This window comes from Xylaria bambusicola, assembly GCF_022495145.1.
Source record: "Xylaria bambusicola strain CBS 139988 unplaced genomic scaffold F5B22scaffold_19, whole genome shotgun sequence".
In the NCBI taxonomy this organism is placed as follows: domain Eukaryota; kingdom Fungi; phylum Ascomycota; class Sordariomycetes; order Xylariales; family Xylariaceae; genus Xylaria; species Xylaria bambusicola.
The window spans coordinates 278729-297083 of record NW_025953572.1 but is presented as its reverse complement, the minus strand read 5'-3'; the positions used below and the strand labels follow the sequence as shown (position 1 = coordinate 297083).

At 48.2% G+C, this 18355-nt stretch overlaps 5 protein-coding genes and 1 non-coding gene across 6 annotated transcripts; 5 read left to right on the top strand and 1 right to left on the bottom strand.

The window, feature by feature from the left end:
- The first annotated feature begins 32 nt into the window (after positions 1–32).
- F5B22DRAFT_605710 (acyl-CoA N-acyltransferase) lies at positions 33–2629 on the top strand. Its single transcript, XM_047974871.1, has 2 exons — positions 33–1443; positions 1499–2629. Exons 1-2 carry the CDS (start codon positions 361–363, stop codon positions 2423–2425), a joined length of 2010 nt encoding a protein of 669 aa, XP_047831072.1. The 5' UTR covers positions 33–360; the 3' UTR covers positions 2426–2629.
- Positions 2630–3324: 695 nt separating this feature from the next.
- On the top strand, positions 3325–5176 carry F5B22DRAFT_605705 (15-hydroxyprostaglandin dehydrogenase). Its single transcript, XM_047974870.1, has 3 exons — positions 3325–3800; positions 4090–4320; positions 4450–5176. The coding sequence occupies exons 1-3, from the start codon at positions 3386–3388 to the stop codon at positions 4671–4673; spliced, it is 870 nt and encodes a 289-aa protein (XP_047831071.1). The 5' UTR covers positions 3325–3385; the 3' UTR covers positions 4674–5176.
- A 1387-nt stretch (positions 5177–6563) lies between these two features.
- On the top strand, positions 6564–6636 carry F5B22DRAFT_t103. The gene has a single exon. It is a non-coding gene; the product is annotated as a tRNA-Arg (tRNA).
- A 2655-nt stretch (positions 6637–9291) lies between these two features.
- On the top strand, positions 9292–9897 carry F5B22DRAFT_636183 (mitochondrial ATP synthase protein 9; the record flags this gene model as incomplete). The annotated part of the gene is made up of 2 exons (XM_047977250.1): positions 9292–9403; positions 9521–9897. 2 exons carry the CDS (start codon positions 9292–9294, stop codon positions 9895–9897), a joined length of 489 nt encoding a protein of 162 aa, XP_047831070.1.
- A 3151-nt stretch (positions 9898–13048) lies between these two features.
- On the top strand, positions 13049–14599 carry F5B22DRAFT_139081 (DSBA-like thioredoxin domain-containing protein). The gene is made up of 2 exons (XM_047969033.1): positions 13049–13606; positions 13655–14599. Exons 1-2 carry the CDS (start codon positions 13559–13561, stop codon positions 14264–14266), a joined length of 660 nt encoding a protein of 219 aa, XP_047831069.1. The 5' UTR covers positions 13049–13558; the 3' UTR covers positions 14267–14599.
- Positions 14600–14932: 333 nt separating this feature from the next.
- Positions 14933–16413, bottom strand: F5B22DRAFT_646310 (aspartic peptidase domain-containing protein; the record flags this gene model as incomplete). Its single annotated transcript, XM_047978715.1, has 3 exons — positions 14933–15634; positions 15715–16184; positions 16242–16413. The coding sequence occupies 3 exons, from the start codon at positions 16411–16413 to the stop codon at positions 14933–14935; spliced, it is 1344 nt and encodes a 447-aa protein (XP_047831068.1).
- Between the last annotated feature and the right edge of the window lie 1942 nt (positions 16414–18355).

The window sequence follows — 18355 nt, the reverse complement described above, 5'->3', positions numbered from 1 at the left end:
CGCCCTAAATGGATACTGTACGAGACATGTGAGCGTCTTTAGTGTATTAATTGACTTTAAAATGAGTATATTCTGCAATTACTGGCGCATAAATAGATGTTATAAGAGGTCATTAGCAATGTCACGTGCTAATGGAAGACGCATACTGCCAGTGCTCGTGGTGATGCGCCAAAGGTTACGTATGGGGTCCCTACCCAAACACTTATGTAATCAAAGTCCAATCGGATCGGGAGAAGTTGGAATATTGATCACTTGCCAAAATCCATCATTTTCGCATTTTCATAACACTATAGCCCGTCCTGCAGCGTTCGTCATATTTCGAAATGTGCATGCTTTCGTAGAAATTTTGTTGAAAAGGAAATGGCGCCTCAAAAGCGTAAACAGCTCCATGATGCAGGCGTCGAGCGTTCTGCGTCTGATGCTCCTCCGCGCCGGTCGACTCGCCAACATCCTGCTATCGACCCAGAACCCAGCTACCAATCAAGGAGCGGCCGACTACGCGTCAGTAATATTGAAGAACCACATGGAGAAGATGTGGCGCGACCACTCTCTGGGGGGAGGAGAACCGACGCGCCAAAGCCGAGAGTTGCAGCACCCACCGACCCCGCCGTCGCGACGATGACATCGACCAGAACGACCCGGCACAATAAAGTCACGGCGTCAGCAGATATTGGAATCGGTGCAGCCTCCGTGTTACCCGTGTCAAAAGAGAATATACGACCACCAACCCCTCCGGACGATGAGGAGAAACACGTAGCCCCGGCTCAATCTAAGTTGTCTCGTCATCACCATAGCACTCAAACACGCTCTCGCTCACGTTCCCGCTCCCCATCGCAATCAGGCACACGACGAACTTCCTCTACTCTTCAATCGCGCACATTCACTGCACGGTCTTCACAGCGACCAGCACCCGCGCCCTGTGCTACAACTACCACACCGAAACGTACTCCATCAAAGAAGGTCAAGGCCACCAAGCCCCCAGGCACACCTCGCTCCGATCGCAACATTGATGAAGTTGTATTTGGAAATACTTGTTTCAAAGCCTGGTACCCCTCATATTATGGGAAGGAAGTTTTAGGCGATATCTCAGCCAATGCCGGAGGCAACGCAAAATTTGGGGGCGGAAAGCGCGAGCTCCCCTTCCTCGATCGATTATACATTTGCCCATGTTGCTTCAAGTATTCAAAGGAGATGATCCCATGGTGGAAGCACGTCCAGTATTGTGAAAGAAAAGGCCATGTCCCTGGAACTAAAATCTACACGCATCCACGCCAGTCCCAGGCAATGAAGATCCCGCATATAGGCTCATCAACATCAACAAGCCCCTCAGCAATAGCGAAAGGGAAAGGCAAGAGTAGGGGTGACGATAAAGTTCAGTCGGCTGGTGTGACTGTCAGTGAGGGGGAGTGGAGTGTCTGGGAAGTAGACGGTGGGAAAGACGGTGTGAGTCTGCTGTCTTTCTCACAGACATGGCTTCTGAGAACTAATTTAAAATCAGCTCTTCTGCCAGAATCTCTCCCTGTTCGCGAAGCTTTTCCTAGATAACAAATCGGTTTTCTTCGACGTCAGAGGGTTTAATTACTTCCTCCTCGTCTACACACCACCGCTCTCTGAAACACATACGACCTCTCCGACACACATCAGTTCACATCCCGAGTCCCTTGCCGAACCCGAAAATACCACACTTAATACATCAAATCCACCCACCGACGTCTTTATATCACTGTCGTCGCATCCTAGACCGCAGATAGTAGGCTTTTTCTCCAAAGAGCAAATGTCTTGGGACAACAATAATCTGGCCTGCATCTTGGTATTTCCACCATGGCAACGCAAAGGTCTTGGCGCCTTACTCATGGGTGTTTCATACGAAATATCACGACGTGAGGGTATTTTAGGAGGACCGGAAAAGCCCATATCAGAATTAGGACGCAAGGGATACAAGCGATTTTGGGCCGGTGAGATCGTACGGTGGATTCTCGAGCTAGATGTTCCTACATCCTCTGTCCAGTCTGTTCATGCTATGAGGCATGCGAGAAAAGAAAAAGAGAAGGAAAACAATCAAGTGAATAATAGTGTTGCAGAACAAGAAGACCTTATCATCGATGTGGAGCAGTGCTCCCGACATACCTGGATTGTCCCTGAAGATTGTCTCGCTGTGCTCCGGGAGATGGGAGTTATCGAGGAGGCAGAGGTCGAGCCACCTCGAGACGGGGGGGGCGGAGGTGCGGATGTAGCTACATATGGGAAGGAAAAGGAAGAAAAGGAAGCGGAAATACCAAAGGTCCCTAGGATAAGGATTAACAAAGCTGCCGTCCGTAAATGGGCGCAGCAGAATAAGATTGACCTAACCCGGGCTTGCGATCCTGATGGGTTTGTGGAGGGGTATGCTATCAAACAAGACGAAGAAAACAACGAGGAAGAGTGAAGTAGCGTTCTCGATCGCATTTTATCTAGAGAAGGGCAGGCAAGCATTGGGAATATGTTTTCAGTTTTAATAGGTAGGATGGGGTGTGCAAGCAAGGCGTCTAGAGGATGAATATCATGGCGTGTACCAACACATGTTGCTATCGTGTGTCCGAGATCAAATGTAATGCAAATTCGAATATTTATTCACTCCATCAATGTTATCGGTCCAGTATTCAATATCCTTGTAATCTCATAACAACCAGTCGAACCGAGACACATAGGAGTGTACTCGGGTATATCAATCATGATGTGGACTGACTAAACTCCAGCGATTGTTTCCTTTCGCCTTTGCTAACCATCCCAAAATAGACATAAATCATCGCTGTATCAACATACGGTATACAGAATGCCTAGAACTGAGAATCCCCACCACCTAACCGAGTTCGTTCATAGGGTGACTGTGACAGAACAGCAGCGAGGCGAAGCGCGAAAGGAAAAATAGATCCAGTCTCACAGGTTAAAAGTAGATGCCGGCGGGGGAAAGCCCCCCGCATTAGATGTGCCGTTTTGCTCGGGCAATCTGCATTTAGGTCTGTATGTCTTGTATATAGGTAGGTAGAGGATGAAATAAGATATATGTATTCCGATGAATAAATCTGCCTGTTCATCTCTACCTTCATATCACGGACGCACTTGTTGTAGTCATTTCGTGGCGACAGCCGGATAGCTCATTCGGTGGCCTTACATAGACTTGCGTATACCGCGCCCGCTCTTCACTCTCACATCGTCCGCCCCTCTCGGATTCGGACCTCATTTCTGTCTGTATTTTCTTTTCTTTTCTGCCAAATTCTTACGTGAGCCATATCCAAAAAATAGAAAAGAAAAAGAAAAACAGCATTAGGAATAAGAAGAGCGAGGAAAAAAAAAAAAAAAAAAAAAAAAAAAAAAAAAACTTGGCGGTTGAAGTTTCCCCCGAAATATGGCTCAACGCCGCAGCGTGATCGTCACAGGGGGCGCAAGTGGTCTGGGCAAGATCATGAGCCGCCACTTCGCCTCGCTCGGGGACGCGGTGACGATATTCGACGTCAACGCCGCGGACGGCGAGGCCGTCGCCGCGGACCTCGACGCCGCGCAGAAGAGGACGCACGGTGCCCAGGGAGCGGGAGGTGCGGTGCGGTTCGAGAAATGCGACGTCTCGTCGTGGACAGAGCAGAAAGCGGCTTTCAAGGCTGTGTATGACGCCGTCGGACGCGTCGATGTGGTCGTGGCTAATGCGGGTGTTGCTGAGAATGCGCGCAGCTGGGTTGTGCCGTCTATAGAGGAGGACGACGACGAGCTGGAGAAGGAGCCTGCGCTGAAGGTCTTGGATATTAATCTGAATGGGGTTGTATATTGTATGTATTCTGCCCCTTTTTTCCCTTCCTTCCCGTCTCCATTTTCATTATATTTCTTACTTCCGTACGCGGACGGTCGTGGGCGCGAGCGTGGCTCCTTTCATCCCCCTTTACATTTTCCCAGCATGAATACAAATCACTCAAGAAAACTTGCTTGCGGTCATGATTTTGATATCTCTTAAACTTGAGCCTTTATTTCATACCCACTCATAGCTATGCCTGACGTTCATTTCACAAATTTGTTATCAGTTCGCTGACCAGGGGGTGTTCAACACCTCCTTTTTCACAGCGGTCAAACTAGCCCAATATTACATGAGACGCAATACACCAGACGCTACGACAGGGTCCCGCGGCGCCATCATCTGCACCGCGTCCAACGTGGGCTTGTACCCGTTTCCGCCAGCACCGCTGTACGCGGCGTCGAAGCACGCCGTCGTCGGCCTTGTTCGCTCTCTTGGCCCTTTCTACGCGATGGCTCACATCGGTATCAGAATCAATGCGTTAGCACCGGCAGTGTTAGGTATCTACTTCCCTCCTCCCCTCTCCTACTGCCTCTTGCATCAGTCTGGTGGTATAATGCTTGTCTCGGAGTGAAGAGTGGTAAAAGGTGGTGACTATGCATTCCGTAACTAATATGTACAAACCACAGCAACGAATATCGCGGGTACTGACGCGCTCTTCAATAATATGATCCTCACCCCAGATAGTACGCTGATCAAGGGCGTGGAGAAGCTCTTGAACGACGTTGAGCTGAACGGCCAGGTGCTAGAGATCCATGGCGACAACGTCACTGTGCGCCCGCCGCATGATGTCGTCGATGCAGACTCGCGGCATAATCTTGCGGAGTTTGTCCGGCTTGGGTATGGACAGTAGAGTCCACGCAGGGAGGAGCAGAGTGGATGTTACGTCTTTGATAGGGGAGAATGAATATTGCGAGTGGCTGATGGCTTAGTCGGTGCGAGGGGGGTTTACATGTATTTGGGAAACTGGGGTCGTGATGGCAATGTATAGTGAGTTACATAGGAGTCAAGGGTAAGCAGGGGGTACCATTCCCTCTTGGAGAATGGATCATGTTGTGCATAAACGCTTACATATCTGAACTTTAGGTTACTGTGTTGTCTTTTGTGCATCTAATCGGCCTAGAAATATACTAATCATCTTGAGGCATGCTCCTTGGTGATATCAGTAGGTGGTTATATCTGGCCAGAATAATGTCATGATGGAAAGGTTGTTATCATCATCGAGGCTGTTGTTCGCTGTGTCGTGTCACTGTCGATGATTATAATCCATCGTTGAAATCCCAAGACTAGGCTAGCAATTTCAGAAAATCAATTCTGGATTTTATGCTGGCCAAAAAGCAGGATTCCAATCTCTCGGTCTTATGCTAGTGATTTAGATCAGTCATTACTGGGAGCATGCTGGGAATGCATGTCTCTTCTTTGTGTATCCAAGTTCGTCTACTCACCTTTTCTCTCTCTCTTTTTCTTTCTTTTCAGTTTCCCTATCCTTCATACCCCTTCCTTCTCTCTCACAACCAAGTCGCGGATGTACTCGGCATATTCAATAGGCTCAACGCTTGCTGGTAAGCCCGTCAATGCAGATTTTTCGGCTCGAGGCGCTCGGCTGAAACAGAACACAAATCATTTTACTCCTTCTCACATGCTCTCCAGCCCACGGCATAAGATGCGAGGAAAATGATGGCCCTCTTATGTGACAGCTACAGCTATCTGATGAACCCAGGTGTTGCTCCAATCATGCTCAGCAGTGAGTCTACAGTGACACCGCGAATGGTGTAAGCGATGGCATTCTTTAGCGGATTAGGGTAATTCAGATAGATAAGCCTAAAGCGCGTTGGGGGTGAGTAGTTACGCGACGGAGAAAGAGCTGAATGTATTTTCAGGGGCATGCAAGCGAAACAGGCCCGAAATCTACTCAAGGGGAGAAGGCATAGCATCAGGGACTGACTGAAACTCGCCGGCATCTTTCTTCTCCAGTGAAGGTGACATTGTCGATAGTGATGTCAAGAGTCGTGGGTAACAAGAACTGTTCTCCGTGACAAGGTATAACGTTTGTTCGGGATTGAGTGAAGCACGAAGCTCGTTGGCGGTGGTGATTAACATTCAAGGAATTGAAGAAACGCCCGGGCCAGTAATTATAGGACTGGCGCTGTCGCTTTGGAGGCTGCCTTGGAGTAGTAAACTTGGAATGTCTAGTCTTCGCTACTACTCGCGAAATGTCTGGCTCCTTGCATATAGAAAGGGATAGTTACACTGCGTCTTCATGTCACGCGTATCGATGATCTCTGTCTATTGCTGACTATGACCTCTCAACTGAGCGATCCTCCAGCTGATGACTCCTTATCTTGAAACTTCTGATGTGGTCAAGAACATCGAAGTTATTCTCATTTGATATTAGTGTTCTTGTTAGCTAGTTCTACAGAGGGCGAGAATATATCCCACAGCCGTTCCATCTCACACGTTGTAGAATACACCGGACGGCCGATTCATATTCACATTTCCAGAATAACCTCTTGGATCCCATTTCGTTTCATTTGGCTCATCTCAAGCGGTCTTACCCTCCATACCCCTCGAACCCTTGATCACATTTAGATATGATTTCCTGGCAGTTTTCATGAAATCCAGCCGTTGTAGGGCTGAGCTTACCGTCTAAGCCCGTGACAAATTCATTGCCCCTGAAAAACCCTCACAGCGACTAGCAACGTTTAAATATAATGATTAATTGTATATCAGACAATTAATACTCGGCGCATTGGCCTAATGGCTAAGGCGTTGCTTTCCGGTGGCAAAGATTCCAGGTTCGAGTCCTGGATGCGTCGTTACAGAAAAAATTTGATTTTAACTATTTCATTTTTGTTTTGTTTGTTTGAAAAAAACTTACTTTTTTTTCATTGTTCTTCCACTATGTGATCTGTCTAAAATTTTTAATACCTCCTCCATGACCAAATGCTATTGAGTTCACAGATATTCATCTGTAGAATTGATTAGCTAGCCTCTGACACCTCTGCCCCGCCCACCATCAACATCCTCTGACCAGATCGGGGTAGCTGATAACTGCTTCCAACACCTCGACAAGTCCTTGCAGGAATTGATCGTGGTCTTCAAGGTAGGTAGGTACCTAGATATGGAAAGATTTTAATATCCTTCAAGACCCTATTTGTTCACGCGATAATTACATTAAATAAGTATCGGGCTCACATAGCAGGTAATCACGAACATACTGTAAATACCTATGCAATAGGTATTGTAGGTAATTGACTCAGACTATGCATACGTGCATTTGTTGATATCTTCAGATGCCGAAATTGGTCTATCTATGCGACAAATGCTAGGCATACGCAGGACACCTGCAAAGGTCAATCAAGCCAGATTCGAACATGCGTGTTGCAGCTCAATGATGCGATGCAATGCAATTAGCTAGTTCGTATCGGTGCCCTGTGCGCATAACTACCGATCAAGATAGCTACTATAAGTAGGTAGCCGGGGTTCAGCTTCGATGTATATCCCTACTCATAGCAATGTGTTCACTACTTAGCCTAGTCAGTACATACATACACAGACTTGTACAATTCAGCTCAGCTGAACCTATCTAGTTACTGAGGTAGGTATCAGGTAGCTGTCTCTGTCTAGCCCAAGCTCCCCTTAAATTCCCGATAGCGCTGTGAACTTTTTGACACACACATTTTCACTCAAGCATTGATGTTGAGTCAGTGAAGTGATGCCTAGGTAATAGTAGAGGAGGACGGTGCTTGAGGCCCCTACACTACAGTAGGTACACTAAGCCGAGACGAAACGGACATCTCCATGTCCGTCAATACGTGTACATGTAGTAAACGCCATTGACCCGGTGGATTGGTGGTACCTTGCCCTTTAAGACTTGGGAGCAGGGGTGGGTGCTCCCGCCAATCCCTTGACAGTTGTGAGCACCAGATCTGACCGTCATTTCGTGTCACCTGGAGCGAAAATTTTTTCAGGCCATTAATCACTTTCCTCACACAGCGGTTTCACCTCTCATCGGCGCTGTAATGTGCACTTGTAGCATAACTCACGCTGTAGGCACCCTATGCAACCTTCTGGTCCTTTCTCTTTCTCACCAATGCCACACCACCCAAGTTGGACGCCGAGTTTCTCCCTGCGCTGGTGGGAGTAGGCACCCATTCGAAAACCTGAACAAGTGAGGTCAATCAAGGTATCCACAATCGCTTAAACTCCCGATCTCCTGGAACCGGTGTAGCTTCCTCCTACCCGACAGCTCTCCCATGCGCGTAACTGTCAATACCCTGGGTGCTTGGGTGCTTGGCTACCTGGTCAATATCAGTGCTGCATGGTGCGGCGTACACATGTAATGTCCCTTGCAAACAAACAAGTTACTGGCCATCAGAACACTGATGGCCACCCCAATTTCAGAACGATTCTGGGGGTTTCATTGGCTGTTTCTCTTGTTTCCCGAAATAGGGCGCATGCGGAATGCCGGCAATCTGATATACATGTACCTATAGTATAAGGTAGCTGTGTGACTCTTTGCAAGCTGACTCATAGATGTTACAATGCTGAGCGGGAGCTTGTAAAGCTGCTGTGGTCTCAGAGGAAATGTCTACGCAGTTGTCGCTGAGGATGTGTCTTCCTTTTTATGTTGCTTCATTTCTACCACCCAGATCATCATCCCGTGAGACAAACTCCACACATAAGTGGTCACCTATGAGCTTGCGTTGATACCAGCTAGGTTCCATGTTTACTATCCTTCAGATAAAACCAAGTGGAGGACCGACTTTAGTCGGTGGGGTTCATGTTGTGTTCCGACATTGTGTACATGTACTTTCCCTTCGCCTCTCACCACACAGAGCTGCCGAATGGTGGCCGAAATCCTTGGGATATTCCAAACCATGTATTCAAGTTCATTGACGACCCAATTCATCTAGAATGCTCGAGCATTTTGCTTTTACTTGCTTGCTGTGCACCGTAGTCTGTTACCGACCAAGCTCGGGTGTTTTTAGCGATGAGGGAAAAAGCGCTCGAAGTTAAATGTCGCGCCAAGAACGGTGAGGTCTCGTAGTCCCTACAAGCGCCGCACCCGGCAATGCCCGATCCCTGTCAATGAATAATGACCTGTCAGCCTTGTCTCTTTTGGGTAGGCTTCAGTACCTATTGAAGAGAAAAGTTTGTTCCAACATCCCCATGGTGGATGAGAAAATGGTGTTGACGCTGTGTGGGTTCCATTGAAGACCACAGTCTAGCTTCGTTTCTTCCTACACAGTGCTGGAGCCAGCTGGTGGTCAATGCCCAGCCCCGGAACAACTCCTCGGTCGTTTCCCTCAAGCCCCATCAGACTTTTCTTCCTTTTTGCCGCACCGCCAACAAGCTTCCCCTTCTTCTACTTCAAGCTCTTATCTTCTCTTCCATCAGCTCATTTGTCTGTGCTTTCGTGCCACGATACCTCTCCTCTCCTCACCAACCACACATTCTCATCCATCACAATGGCCTCCGTTCGCGTTGCTTCCCGCGCCTTTGCCTCTATGGGCACCAAGGTCGCTCGCCCTGCTGTCCGTGCCTCTATCGCCAGCACCGCTGCTAAGCGCACCATCACCAGTATGTTTCTGCGTAAAATCCCAGAATATTGACCCAATTGGCCGCAGCCGAGTAATCGGAATTACGAATTGCGATGGAATGGGACGAATCCGAGCTGGCTCTAATGATCTATCGTAGGCAATGCTACCCCCATGCAGGCCCTGAAGCGCCAGCAGGCCTCCAAGATCCTGAGCGCCACCACCCGCCAGGCTTTCCAGCGCCGCGCTTACTCTTCCGAGATTGCTCAGGCCATGGTCGAGGTCTCCAAGAACTTGGGTATGGGTTCCGCTGCCATTGGTTTGACTGGTGCTGGTATCGGTATTGGTCTCGTTTTCGCTGCCCTCCTCAACGGTGTTGCCCGCAACCCTGCTCTCCGTGGCCAGCTCTTCTCATACGCCATTCTGGGTTTCGCCTTCGTTGAGGCCATCGGTCTTTTCGATCTCATGGTTGCCCTTATGGCCAAGTTCGTACGTATACTCTCAATATCAACAGGCATATCTGAGTACCCATGCTGACTTCATGATAGACCTAAACAAATTAATACCCATTATTGCGGCGACCAGGATTCGCACTGCGCCCCGGTGCATGTGAATAAGCGAGCCGAGGACCCCAACCGCTGTGTTATTAGTACGATGTCGCGGCAATACATCCCATGGAAAATCCATCATAGAGTAATAGACGGTTCTAGACTGAGGGATGGTTATAGATCGGGGTATGAAACCGTCTATGCGAGGGGCTTCATTGCATAGCCTTCAGGCATGTGTGTAACGATGGAAGAGGGGAATATATTGGCTGTTGCTAGGGTGTCGGGCACCTTACCGCAACGAGCAACTTGTAAAATACCACCACACAAACCATCTTCATCACTAAACTGGAAGCACAAATTCTCTTCCCTTTTGTTCTGAACACAAGCAGTGTCGGCATGGATTGGCGTTTGAATTGCAAAATGAAATGGCATCGTTCCGGTCGATTAAAACCAAAGCTCCCCTCTCAATTTGACACCTATTCCAACTCACTTGGCACCTGTCGTTTCCGGAGTCAAAATATGGCAGGCTCTCAAGATCATCCTGCTTGATTCAGTGCGCGACTTTAGTGCTATGCCCCATTGCAATGAGCGGTTTTCTGAACCGGCATAGTGTAGCTCTAGCGTTATAGCGGACTGAGCCGGGCTTACTCAGGAGAATTTGTCCTTGGATAACTCAACGACCTAGATAACAATTAGCTCGTCTTTGACCCACAAGTTTGTGTGTAGCGCTCACTTCTTGCTTCATCTTTCATAGTGCCAACTCATCCCCCACCCAGTGTCCCCCCTCATTCGACATACTCTCCAATCAGCAGACTCGATTCGTCTTATGTGGATATGATGGTTAGGGCTAACGCAGCAGTTAGAGATGGATGATGAGATCAGGGCTCAACACGGAGCACAGGCGAGATCCTGAGGTGGACGCGGCAAGAATGACGATACGTGATTAAATCTGAAGCTGCCTAGCTACTTCGGGTAGTAGTTCGCTGCTGAACAACTTCCCATCCACCTAGTTCAATGAAAATAGAATGAAAGGGCGGGTTTAAATAGAAAGCCTTAGCTAGAAGTAGTGGATACCTGGGTAGGTGGTTCTTCAAGTCCAGGTGTATATGTAGGGTAGACCCCCTTTTGATTGTCACTATCCCGACTTCCATCCTGACGCCTTCAAGCACACCGGTGCTATTTCCTGAGCAGATTGGCTAGGCGAGCTAAAGTCTTGTTTGGCAGTTAGGTACCGATACACCCCGAGCCCAACCATACACAAGACATTGTACGTCTTCGATATCCATTCCCGGACTCAGTAATGGCTGCAACTACACGTCGAAGCTCGTCGCTATCCGTTCAATCGACAAGCCAGAGCAGCTATGGAGGCTCGCAATCCGGGCCGGCCAGGAGGCTAAGTGACGACTAGTGGATCGAAATAGTAACAATAGGAACCCCAGAACTAGATGCTGGTTGATGCATTGCCTTCAACTATCGAGGTTCAACTAAACAGTTTCGACGCTGCAAAATGCGCTATATGTAGCGAGAGAAACAGCTGCTTCGTTGTCCGGATCCAGTCGGAGCACACAAGTTCTAATGAGAACGACTATCCTGGTCTGAGCCCACTGTCTATAGCAAGATATGTGCTTAGGAACCGAGACGTCCGATGCTCGACAACTGGAAACGCACTGCCCAATCATTCGTGTCATCGAGAAAATCATATGTGATTAGGGGAGCCGATATTGATGGGACACAATGACCTGCCCATCTTTTGACGGTCAAAACAGGCGAATCCCGAAAAGTCGCCAAACCGAACAGTGCATCTCTGTAGACAGTGGCTACAGTTTCTGGGAAAGAAACAGTCCTGTTTTGGGAACGGGATGCTGCAGCGGACGCAGTTTGATTTCCTGGAAGTGAAGTGCGGAGTAGTGATAGGATTCTCAGGAGAGTAGGCGGAGACTCAAATGAACTTAGACAACGTCACAATGCGAGTTGCTGTTTTGACAGCGATTGCAGCCACTTGGGGCATCTAAACGCCGGATGCCACTTAGCATTGGTCATTTCACGGATTTGTTTGCGACGAGAAGGAGAACAGGAATGAATTTCCACAGCGTATGGAGATAAAAGAGCGGAAATGCTTTCTTCGCAGTGGGCCGATCGAGCACGTGAGAATCGTACGCGTCGAGTTGGATTTATTTGCATCGTACGACAAGTGGTGGCTTGGACAGATGCCTTGACAAGGGTATTTCACAGACTGGATTCACCTAGGGAAAGAGGTTCTTGACGCCTGGAAGACAGACATGCCAATTGGGCGTCTTATGGGTTGGGGAAGTCGGCAAAATTGCCGCTGAGGAGCAGGAAGATAAAGGTGAGATTGGGAGGAAATTTTGCCGAAGAGGAAGAGGGAAGACCAGGGAGGTCAGAGAGGTAAAGGAGGTTGCATGCTTCTCGCTTTGGGCGCCGAGGGCCTCTATGCAGGTTTCTCCTCACCAGTCACGTGCCTCTCCTGCGCCTTCCCCCAACTTTTACCCCGGACTTTGACTCTGACCCCGGATTCTAGCGCAACGCGCCACACTAAATCACTGCTAAATCCCCTAATGGACGGGCTGATCCAGGTGCTAATCCCTCATCATCCCCCATATCACTCTATGATTGTGTACCGTCAAGCCGATTCAAACCTGCGTAACCTAGCACAGTCTCACAAAAATAATCCGGACTAATCCCTAACATTAGCTAGAAATAAGCAGGTAGTGATGGACACGGATTGCAGTATACATGAAGCTAAGAATATGAGGAATAGTACGGAACAGCCTTTACCAGTGACAAGCATGTTGCCTCCCGCAGCCCAGTCACAGATTGTTCAATATTTTAGCCGGCCATCCATTTGGACAGGCGGTCTGTCCTTTCTCTTACTAACTTGAAAAGTTTTTTTTTTCTTTTTGCCCTACTATCCACGCCTGATTCATGTACATTTCCTCACAGTATGTATATGATACCCTGAAGGGAAAGTTGCGACTACCTACCTTATCGAGCCTCGCAATCATGCACCATACAAAGCAGTTGTGTTAATAACTCATGTGATTGGAATACAGAATCTTAGATAGAGCTGAAGAGATATATGGTGTCCTAGATAAGCTTGTTCGTTCGGGTGAATTCACACAGAGTGTACACAAGTCGAGTGCTTCGGAATACCCCAAGTCAATTCGCATATAGTATCATTCACCTATTATAATTCATAACTGCGCCGTGATTTAAATATTCCTGACTGCCAACCATCTACGAATTGAGATATATTGACTATATTATCGGAAAATTTTGCAGTGGACGTAGCACACCAGTATTCATCATGCTATGATCATAGGGCACTAAATACTTCTCGGCCAAGTTAGGTATCGTAGCAGTGCCCTAGGTAGATATTGACCCGCTATAATGCCATGCTGTGTGCTGATCCACAGGGGTGGAAGTCGGCGGCTGATAGTGCCTTTAAGAGCCTCCGGACCCTCTCGGGCGGACACTACCGGTACTAGATGGCGTCTTCAAGATTGAAACCGCATTTGTCAGCGGCCTGCGAAAGCGTTAGAAGCAATCCTTGCCTATAGACAATATTCTCGAACATAATCATGTAGAACTGCTGTAATGACCCATCCTTAGCTAAGTGTCATATACCGAAAATGACCAACTTCAACATCAAGATCGTATCAGACACCGTCTGCCCGTGGGTGAGTAGCTGTTGCCCGTAGCACCGAAACGATCTAAGTTCGCAACAGTGCTATGTCGGTAAAAGACGCCTCGACCGCGCCATCGAGCTGTATCGCAAGACGTATCCGGCTGGTCAGAATGATACCTTCACCATTACCTGGGCGCCATTTTACCTCGACCCGACTTCTCCCGCCGTCGGCATACCGGTCAAGGAACGGATGGCCCAGAAATTCGGCTCGGACAGACTCGAGATGATACACCACCGGCTGACGACGGTCGGTCAAGAAGAAGGCATCAATTTCGCCTTCGCCGGACGCATTGGAAACACGCGCGACTCGCATCGCCTGATCCAGCTGGGCAAGACGAAGGGTAACGATGTCGAGAATCGCGTCGTCGCCGAGCTATTCAAGTCCTACTTTGAGGGCGAAGGTGATATCACCTCCCACGCCACGCTCGTTGCTGCTGGCGAGAAGGCAGGTTTAACGACGAGCGAGGTCAAGGAATGGCTAGAGACCGGCAAGGGTGGCGCAGAGGTCGATAAAGAAGTCCAGGAGGCATATACCGACGGTATTTCTGGCGTTCCGAACTTTACTATCCAAGGCGCGCATAACATTGGAGGCGCTCAAGACCCCGAGGTTTTCCTGGCAACATTCGCTCGGATCAAGGAATCAAGCAAATGATTGTCGTAGCTGGGCTATCTCCGCCGGCCTAGTACCCTCATTGCTGAAGAGGGGCATTTTTGCCTGTGCAACTAACTATTTGCCCCTCTTCAATTCTGGAAAAGTTGATAAGGTTCGGATTCAGAGCATTCACTTTCTCTTATACTCGCTCTGTCTGTCGTCTGGCGAGCTGGTGCTTGGACTCGGTGACTGAGCATGCGGCGGACTGTTGAATAGTCTTACCTAGTTACTTCATCCTAATCTGGGATATGGTGAGTTTAACAAATGCGAAGGCTGTCTCATCTCCGAAGGGCCAGTCCCATTCCCACGAATATTCTACCTAGTTGGCAGGGTCAATAAGTGAGCTTACCTAGGTATTCAATCATTACTTTTCGTGCTGCCTGTGACACCATATACCATGTTTAGTGGGTTGTATAGGCTACATGATGAAGCCTAAGTTTGAATAGGTGCATGCTGATATATCTTGAAGACACATCACGTTTTACTTGACTGTACATTGTAGATGGCCCTATCTGGGTAGTGTTGAGTACAGAAGGACTTCGCGCCATAGCATCCGGGGCAATTGACTGCGCCAGCTCAACCGCACGTCCCAAGCTCCCTGCGTCTTCGAAGCGTCAGGCCGGCTTCAAGCTCAGCCGGCGCCGGGCTAGGAACTCTTGAAGGATTCTATGGGATCCTCAAAACAATCGAATCTTTATCCGGCCCGCTACCCCTTTTAGAAATACCACCTTGAGCAAAAGCGACCTCATCATTCTCGTCGTCTGCAGCAAAGAAGGCCGCAGTGCTGAAAGGTGCAGCGAGCGTGCAGTCACCCGCGCTCGGGTACAAGTTCAGGCGGCATAGTCCCTCTTCCCCATTGTCCGCTCGGACGTAATTCTTCAGTGGCACCTTAATGTCGACGAATGTGCCATTCGCCTTACCCGGGAACCTCATGTCAATCGTTATATTGGACGGAACCGACTCACACGGACCAGGCCAAGAGGCCTGGTAAGTAGGGCTCTCGACTAGGCCAGTGACCTTGTAGAACTCCTCTTCCTGACCAAAGGCGATTGGGATGGCGTCGTTTCGAGTGCCCGAGTCGATGAAGCACCTCGTCACGTCGGACTGTGTGGTGATTTGTTTTCCCTGGACGCTAAATATGGGCTTCGCGACGCGATATCCTACAGTGTCCCCCACATTTGGGAATGACTTCACCTTGACAAGAGGCCCTGTAAACTTGGATAGATCGATACCTCCGAAGATTGCACCGCCGGTATAAGTGTCTTCAATCCCATGTGGGCGCTCATCCATCCACATTGACTGCACTGCTGCCTTAATCGTGCCTTGCTCGAGAAATTGTTGTCTTACATGTGGTCCGTTGGTTATGTGCTACATGATAGTGCGATATATTAGTAAGAAACAAAACTCCCTGCTGGTGTATAGTAGTGTAATGAGAATGAGGGTCTTACGCCAGGGCCAATTTGAAAAGGCGCCGTGCCTAGGATTCCCACGTCGTAATTGCTAACCCTCTCTGTCACCTCACAATGGCCGCTCTCATCCTCTAGCCGTACACTAACGAGGTTCGTAAGAGCTGTGCGAATACCTGCGATAGTAGACTGTTGGCCAGCGACGGACGTAAAAACCATGGTGTCGTCGACGGTGGCATTTCCCAGAACGTACTTCGACGATCCTCCATAGACGTTGAAATAATCGTATGGGGCAGGTTCTGTTGCATCGGGCGACGCAGAGTAGTCATAAACTGGTGACATCGATGTATTGCAAGGGCCAACCTGACCGGCGTATTGAGCACCCCAGTTCAACACAGCGCCCGGCTCGGCTACCCAGAAATCCTCGGAACCCTGATCAAAGCAGACCGGCATGGTCTTGTTGGTTCCGGGTATTACGAGATCGGTGGTGATTTTCTGATCCGATCCATACCCTGTATTCCAAATTAGCTCTGCTCATCCTCATCTGTCTATTGTTCTCGGAGACCTACGAAAGTTCAAGGGGAAGTAAACAGTAGGAGGTGCCGGCGTGTTGCAATTGCGGACTGTCCTAGCAATGGCACGCGAGGAATACTTCAGAACACTTGAATCATAGCGACCGCCAATTGTCGCTGCCAGGGCAGGGGATGCTGCAAACAGCGCAAGTACTCCTTGCGTGAGCATCTTGGGGAATGTCAGAGCGAGGGAACTGAGTGTGAGAAGCGAGGAGCACTGAATCACAGTAGTTAAGGGTAAGTGATAGAGTGTATGTACGGGATGAAATCCTCGGGTGGGCTGGCTTCTTGATATACCTTCAAATGAATGTATGGAAATACAACCAACCTCTCGTTTCATACCGCTTCACGCTCGCCAAGATAGCCAACACGAAGGATCCATCTTTTAACCGATCCGAACACCATTGAAGAAGCTTAACGTACAGGCCCTGTACCATAGAAAATGATATTCATTGTATGGGGGTTTCTCGTATTCTCTATCATGGGAGTGCTAATCGCAGGGCTCCTCAACAACCGCGCCGTAGAGTCACGATGCAGGGGTAAGGCACCAAATCGATCCCAGCTTACCAACGGTTGGCCATCCGCGTATCCATATCGTACAGGCACAAATCAAGGGGAGGATCTAGACCCTGGTCCCGATGTCCATTTTTAAGCGGCTAAGCTATGTTCAGTAGGAAAGCAAACAACCGACTACTCAATTCGGATTGATCCCATGCTGTGTTGGTTCCTAAGTCATGTAACGTTATCTTGGCATATACCTATTTCTTCTTGATCGGCGGATTGTCTCTTGTAGTAGGTGTTACAATGCATGAATATCAATCTCGATTTCTTTGCTGGCTTCTGTAGTATTAGAATAACCATGTTGGCCTCAATACTTTGAGATATAGAGTTCATTTTTGGAGCATTGTTTTATTGTTAGCAAGTCATCTCAAATGGCCAAACCTACCTGTCAATTTGGGTTAGGCCAACCACAACAGGGAATTTTCTGGCTCGCATCAACATCCCGTTGCCGATTTTACCTCTGTCCACTTACACGCAGGTAGGCATCATTCAGCTTCTCTAAAAGTTCCCAGTGCCGTAGCCATGAAATATACCCCGAAGCTTCGAGACATCCGGATACGTTCCAACTCAGGCACTTCAGAGAGTGTTGTTCCTTGTGAATTCCTTACCCTACGTCACAATTTTGATGTTTACATGATAACTTTGTGTCATGCGGTTAGCCTTGTGAAGCTAGTCTAGAAGCTCTGTCTTGAAATGAATACTCTAACTCATCACCACTAATTCAGCCTTTTAGTGGATTCTTTTGGGGTCGGGAATCGACCTTGTGTATCAGTGATATAATAAGAATCTAAGGCCTTCAAATATTCAAGGGCAACAAGACCCGTAAGTGAGATACTGTGAATAGAGCTCAATTCCTTCAGGTTGATGCACCTTGTGAGAACCGTAAATACAGGAGCCCTGTATAATGCTTGTCACATGATGAGGGTGTTGATGCCTTCTTATTTATGCTAGGGCTACGCACAGAAATCGGTTTGTTGCATTCTGAGGACTGGGACAAACGTCGTTATAAGCTGCTCAATAGAGTCTATCCTCTACATAAAGTAGTAAGGCTATTCACTACAGTTATTACTGGTCTCTCCTAGTGTCACCTATAGCACAATAGTATTTCTCAAATAAATGTTGTTTCTAGTACGAAAGATGCGTGAGACTCGAAAATAAATACGGCTTGCAAATGAACATGGTATATTTCTCTAAATGCTCGCATCATCTCAGTTTCCATACAAATATTCTCGGCGTATTGATCTTCTTCTTAATCATTGAGCCTCAAGAGCTTAGGTTACTCTTAGAAGTTGTTCATATATATGGTAAAGACAGTATCTTAGCTTAATCGGTCCAAGCCGATGTACTTAATGTGGGTGTGTTGGCATGGCCTCAGTAGCAACTAGATGCGCGAGCCACTTGCTATTCTAGAGAATTCTAAGGCATCCTTTCAAAGTGAGGTACATAGTATTAAGTATTGACTAATTCGATACACGGCAACTACTAATGCTAGATGATTCATGTGACAAATCTATAAACTTGTAGTAAAAATCATGGAAGAGATAGATCTT